A 6,000-nucleotide genomic window follows, 5' to 3' on the forward strand; every position below is an offset into this window, starting at 1 on the left:
GCTAGAACCATGGAGCAACTTCAATTGCTAGAAGAGCTGCCCTCGCTATTAATGAATAGTTTCAGTTGAGCTTTGGAAAGCATATATCTTAAATATGTATTGTAGGGAAAAATTTTGGTTCTTCCTAAATCAATGGCAGAACTAAGGTTGGAATAGCAAGGGAGTTTGTAACAAAATTCTCTCGGGTTCTAACCATTTCGGTCTACCAAGTGTCTTGCGAGATCACTGCCTCAACTTCTTTTCAAATTCTCTCACATACGTTTTTGCTGAACAGCAAATCATATTTGCTCAATCGAAATTCCTTTTTGTCCAACTGCAATTTCAGTTCTTGAAATCCCAACCCACTTACAAATTGATCCACAATATACGAAATAATCAAATGTTTTATTACAAGAAAACTTTGGCATAGAATATGTCAACACAAAAGAAACCTAACACCAATCATGATCCTGAGATTGAATTTAATGAAGCAAGTCTAGATTTTAAAGTAACTGTAGAAGAGCCATAACTTTTGATGATCCGATAGAGAAAATGCATGGTTCTCATAGGGAATCATGATTCATGCATTATGGATCAATATTGTTACTACAAGATCTCAACTGAAAACAAAATTTGCCTTTGTTTTATTGTTTTATTTTATATGTTCAACTAAGCTTTATATACGTTGACATTGCATCCACTACCAATTCTGTGTTCTTAATAATAAAGTTGGATATTTGTTAAAATTTTTAGTTTTAATGATCGATATTACCAATCCATTCTATTGAGGACTATATATGCATTCTTGATCAAATATTTTATGATTAAATCCACAAATTTCTAGATTTTATGCAATTTGAGGAGTAAAAATTTGAAATAGCTAATGCTTAAGAGAAATAAGTTTCACAACTTTCCACGATAAAAAGGGAAAAAAGATACAGAATGTATCCTCCAATCTAAAACTTAATAGTTTTCTTATGATACTATTTGCGTTCAATGTATTGTCAAGTAAACCGTAGTTCTCAATTAGTACTGGACTCTTAGCATTACTGATTTCATAGTTAAGGCCATAAAGATTTCATCATATATTTTAAACAATAATGAAAAAATGTTCATTGAAAAGCTAAAATGAAATACAGTTCACAAAGTTCAATACCTCCTAAATTTAATGTTTCCCTTAAAGAAGAAATGTATTGTATCTAGGACAGAGAATCCTATTGTATTCATACCATTTCAGTTGAAGAAACTGTCGGTGATCTTCTTGGTGGAGAAAACAGGAAAGGTTTGGGGGGGATTTGCAAGGAGTTGAGACTCCCTTCCAACATTTCCACCACTCTAGTCATTGATGGTCGGTTTGAGGGGTCAGTTTGTATGCACCACAAACTCACTATTATCATCTTCCTTGCACTTTCTTCATCTCCTTCCTTTGAAAGGTGGAGCAGTCCTAATTCATCATTTAGTTCAAGATGCTTGTAAATCCAATGTGGAAAATATATTTGACTTGAAAAACCAACAGTGACATCAACATTCTTTCGCCCTCCCACCATTTCTAAGACCATCATTCCATAGCTATAGACATCTGACTTGTGAGAGATCCCTCCAAAAGTTCTACTAAACACTTCCGGAGCTATATATCCTGTGGTCCCCCTTGCACCCACCATTGATATAATACTCTTTTCTCTAGGACATATTTTTGCGAGGCCAAAATCAGAAATTTTTGGGCAGAAGTTCTCATCTAATAGAATGTTGTGAGGCTTTATGTCAAAATGCAAAATTTGTGTGTTGCAACCTTTATGCAAGTACTCTAAGCCTCGGGCAATGCCAATTGCAATGTTGTATAATGTTTCCCACCCCAGTTGATGATCAGAATTTGAAGGATTTCCATTATATATGAACTTCTCAAGAGATCCATTAGGCATAAGCTCATAGATAAGAGCTCTTTTAGATCCCTCAAAGCAAAAGCCCTTAAGAGTGACAATGTTAACATGGGAAGTCCTACTAATACTTGCAACCTCGTTAATGAATTCCTCTCCATTACGTTTCGATTCTTTCAAAACCTTCACTACCACAAAACAACCATCTTGTAATTGCCCTTTATAGACACAACCATAGCCCCCTTGGCCTAATTTATTTTTAAAGGACTTGGTCATTGACTTTATATCTGAATATTTGTATCTTCTAATAACAAGAGGTTCATGATTCCTTAGAAAGGCCTCGACACTCTTATGAGTTAGAGTTTTCTTCTTCCAAAAATTAATAATTTTAATTGATGAGAACTTTCTCCAAAAGCAGCAGACTATAACCATTAGTGCTCCAATTCCAGTAGATAAAGTGATTGTAACTGGAAAAAAAAAAAAAAAAAAAAAAAAGAGATTATGAAGTTACGTGGTGACATGATAGTAACTCAAAACTACTTATGGATAATGTTTCGAGCCTCAATAAAATTGCATTTTACAATGTCTTGAGCCCCTCAATAAAAATGCATTTTTTTTTTGTGGTGACAAATGACTAACAATGAAGAAGCAAATGCTAAGGATGATTTGGCATCTAGTACCTTAAGCAGAATAAAGGAGTTAGGTTTTGATTTACAGGAGATAGGGAGCCTTGGTGTAAAATCATGAACTATGAAAATTTTAGCTATTGTACTAATGGATTCCATCCATATAACCGATACAAGTACATCGTATTGAACCATAAAAAACTGATAGTGAAACCTTATATCATTACGTGAATATACAATAATTACTATTAGACACACTATGTAAAGGGGTAAAAAAGGGGTCACATTTTATGTGTTGAAGACAGATTAGATCACTTCCATACAGAATCATTTGAGTTCTATATAGGATAGGCTATCCAAGTAGATGTGTATATTAGTATCAACAAAACAATTTGATTAAAGAAGTATGTTACCTATCACCATTGCTTTCAATTTCTGACGCCTTGTATCTAAAGCACCAAAGAACATCATTGTTAGTTGAATAATAATAATAATAATAAAATTTAATGTAACAAATTAACAGAGCCAATTTTTTTTAATTGTTATTTTTTATTATTATAATCCCGATAGTATTTAAAAAAAGAACAAGGAAGATCCATCTACAATTATTTGATATAGATTTTATAACAAGAAAGTTCATTCTTTTTTAATTTTTGTATTAATCTAAAAGGAGTTAATTTGAATATATTGGGGGATCCAATGTTGAATGTTATAAAAAATTTGAGTTTGTTTTCCTCATTATCAATTGGTTTTCAAATAAAGTGACATAATTCATGGTCCAACAAGTGATATCAAAGCCAATGACATGAGCTCAAGTTGTGGAAGCATAATTATGAGAGGGGGTTGTTGGGCGGGCCACAATTTGACTCACTATAACCACTCTAAAAACAAGCCCACAGGACATGATGTTAAATGATATAAAATACTTGAGTATGTCTTCATCATCTTTAATCACTATCCAGCACATGCCAAACTCAATCCAAACCAACCCGTATGGGCGTGCAATGCTTGTGTGTGGTGCCCCTTAGGATGCATCATGTATGGTGCGGGTAGGAACGGAACGGAACTAGGATTTCTAGTTAGGAGGGCCCGGGTATAAGCAAAAAAAATCATAAAACTCCAAATAAGCATTAATTTAGTATTAACAAATTATAAACAAAAATACAAAACAAAATCATTATTTCTTAATACATTATAATGCAATCATCTACCAACAAATACAATGACACAAATCAAATAAGAATTACGTTTATTATTTCACAAAAGGACTAATTGTTGTCAGTATGTAAGGACAAATAAAATAATGTAGCTGATATGCATGATGTGTTAATTATAAATTTCATACTTCCCAATTTTATAGATTTATTAGTTTTCAATCAATTAGGTATAGCATTATGAATTAGCAATGTTAGCAAGTGTGACAATTTTATTTTGTTATATTTGTGTTACATTTTAATTTATTGGTTCTTTGTCTCTATCTCAAAAATAGTTAGAATAGTGTATTAATTAGAAATAATTAGAATACACTGTATAAATTATTCAAGCACATGGTCTACACTCACCCTATCACTCACCTAGTGCCCCCACACACACTGTTACCCCACTTCCAACACTGAATTGGTGAGTCTCCAAAACACAGGGTCATAGAAATAGTCTGCCACGCTTTACCTTACTGCTGACTACCGCCACATCTTGCTTCTCACATCTCAGCTCAGCAAAACACACATATACGTTAGTCACCGGCAACAATACAGAGACTCACCAATTCACAAACAGAAAATTAGAAATAGGCTTTGAAGTGAGAGAAATACTTAATGTGAGATGGGAGTTGAGAATCACAGATCTGGCGAGGCGAGGACTGAGGAGTAGCTGGTGGCGGCGCGATCTTGGTTTGTAGTTCGTCGGCGTTGCAGCTACCCGCCTCTCTCTCTCGCTCTCTCTCTCTCTCTCTCTCTCTCTCTCCATTTTCTCGTTCGACCCTTGGACCCTATTTTTCTAGTCTATACAACTATATTAGTGGTCTCTTTTCTCTTTTCTTTAGGGTTTTTTTTTTTTTTTTAATAGTTTTTTTTTTGGGTCAATATCTCATGATAAAATGGGCTGATCTGTTGACTGAGGGTATCACTTTTTTTTATCAAATTTGTGGGCTGATGATTTGTGATTGTTTGGGCTTATACGTGGTTTTTTAGTTTGATTTGTGATGCTAGAGTGTGTGGTGCGCCTTAGGATGCATCATGGCATGAAACAGAAATACTTGCAGCAGTTGTATTAGGATTTACCATAACATAAGAATGTAAATAAATTTATATGTAAAGAACTCTACATGCATTTTCAATATATGTGTGTAGGCCCAAAATTACTGGAGTTATTCGATGACTATACCTTTCTCTGCAATGACACACTGAAATTTTCCATTCTTGTCAAGTACACATAGACCTGCTCCACCATAACATCTGCTACAAGCATCAGATACATGCACTTCAAGGTCGAACTCAGCACTTAAGAGTGAAAACAGTGTATCATGATCTGAACGCTCTTTTTTTGGGAGCTGAATAATTGAACATTCAGAAGGAAAACTCGGAGAGTTATCGTTGAAATGGCTATAGTAGAGATTATAGTCTCCGCAGCTTGTATTTGTAAAATTTCTAGGGGGAGTAATACCAAGAGTGCGGTTGCATTTAAACAGGGTCAGACTGGGTGTGGTGAGTTTGAAAGAGATAAATGGAGAGTTGGGAAAAGTAAAATTGGTCAAGGATTCGCATTTTTGGTTACTCAAGTCGTTAGAGAGTAAAAGGTCCTTGATACGTGTAGATTGTTTGGTGTTAGTGTGACTGTAAGAGATATTTATAACTTCATATAGTCCTCTACTCAACCCCAGTTGGATCGTTGGAGGTATTTTGTCACATTTTATAGGCAATAAAAAGGAAAATGGTTGAGAGATGTTGGTGAATGGAAAGCCAATGATACCGAATTTTCCACAGTGAAAGGGTGAACAAATTTCGAGTGTTTTGTTTACTCCTTCAGCTGAGTGAAGCAGAAAGAGGTGTGAGAGAAGAAAGAAAACAAACAGAGAGACACAAGCCATCCCAATAAAAAAAAAAAACTAAAACAAAGTGTTTGTATAATAATTTCTTGTGTTCTTGCTTCACTACTCTGTATTTTTCTCTTTTAATATATAATTTGTGGGTTCCCTCATCTCTGCTTAACACGGTAGTGGACGTGAAAATTGGATAAAGAAGACTTGTGAAAAACGGGTATTCATCGGAAACATGGTCTAAAGCCACCGAAAGTTTCAGACTCCTTTTTTTTTTTTTTTTTTAAGTTTATTTTGTTGAAATCCCTTCATATATAGTTCATACCATTTACCACGGCCAAAGACATCATTGATTCTGAGGGAAGTTTCCTCTCGCATAATATGTTGTGAAAACTCGAAAGATTCACTGTATTTACTCTTTTTTTCAGTTTTATTAATTGTTAATGTCTGTCGATTTGTTGAAACATGGCCAGATGACTATAAAAGA

General features: G+C 34.4%; 1 protein-coding gene across 1 annotated transcript; it reads right to left on the bottom strand.

Annotated features, from left to right (window-relative positions):
• Positions 1–1,202: 1,202 nt before the first annotated feature.
• LOC142606431 (LEAF RUST 10 DISEASE-RESISTANCE LOCUS RECEPTOR-LIKE PROTEIN KINASE-like 2.4) lies at positions 1,203–5,660 on the bottom strand. The gene is made up of 2 exons (XM_075777783.1): positions 4,862–5,660; positions 1,203–2,320 (listed from the first exon to the last, which is right to left on the bottom strand). The coding sequence occupies exons 1-2, from the start codon at positions 5,562–5,564 to the stop codon at positions 1,203–1,205; spliced, it is 1,821 nt and encodes a 606-aa protein (XP_075633898.1). The 5' UTR covers positions 5,565–5,660.
• Between the last annotated feature and the right edge of the window lie 340 nt (positions 5,661–6,000).

The sequence above is a fragment of the Castanea sativa genome, chromosome 8 (assembly GCF_040712315.1).
Source record: "Castanea sativa cultivar Marrone di Chiusa Pesio chromosome 8, ASM4071231v1".
In the NCBI taxonomy this organism is placed as follows: Eukaryota; Viridiplantae; Streptophyta; class Magnoliopsida; order Fagales; family Fagaceae; genus Castanea; species Castanea sativa.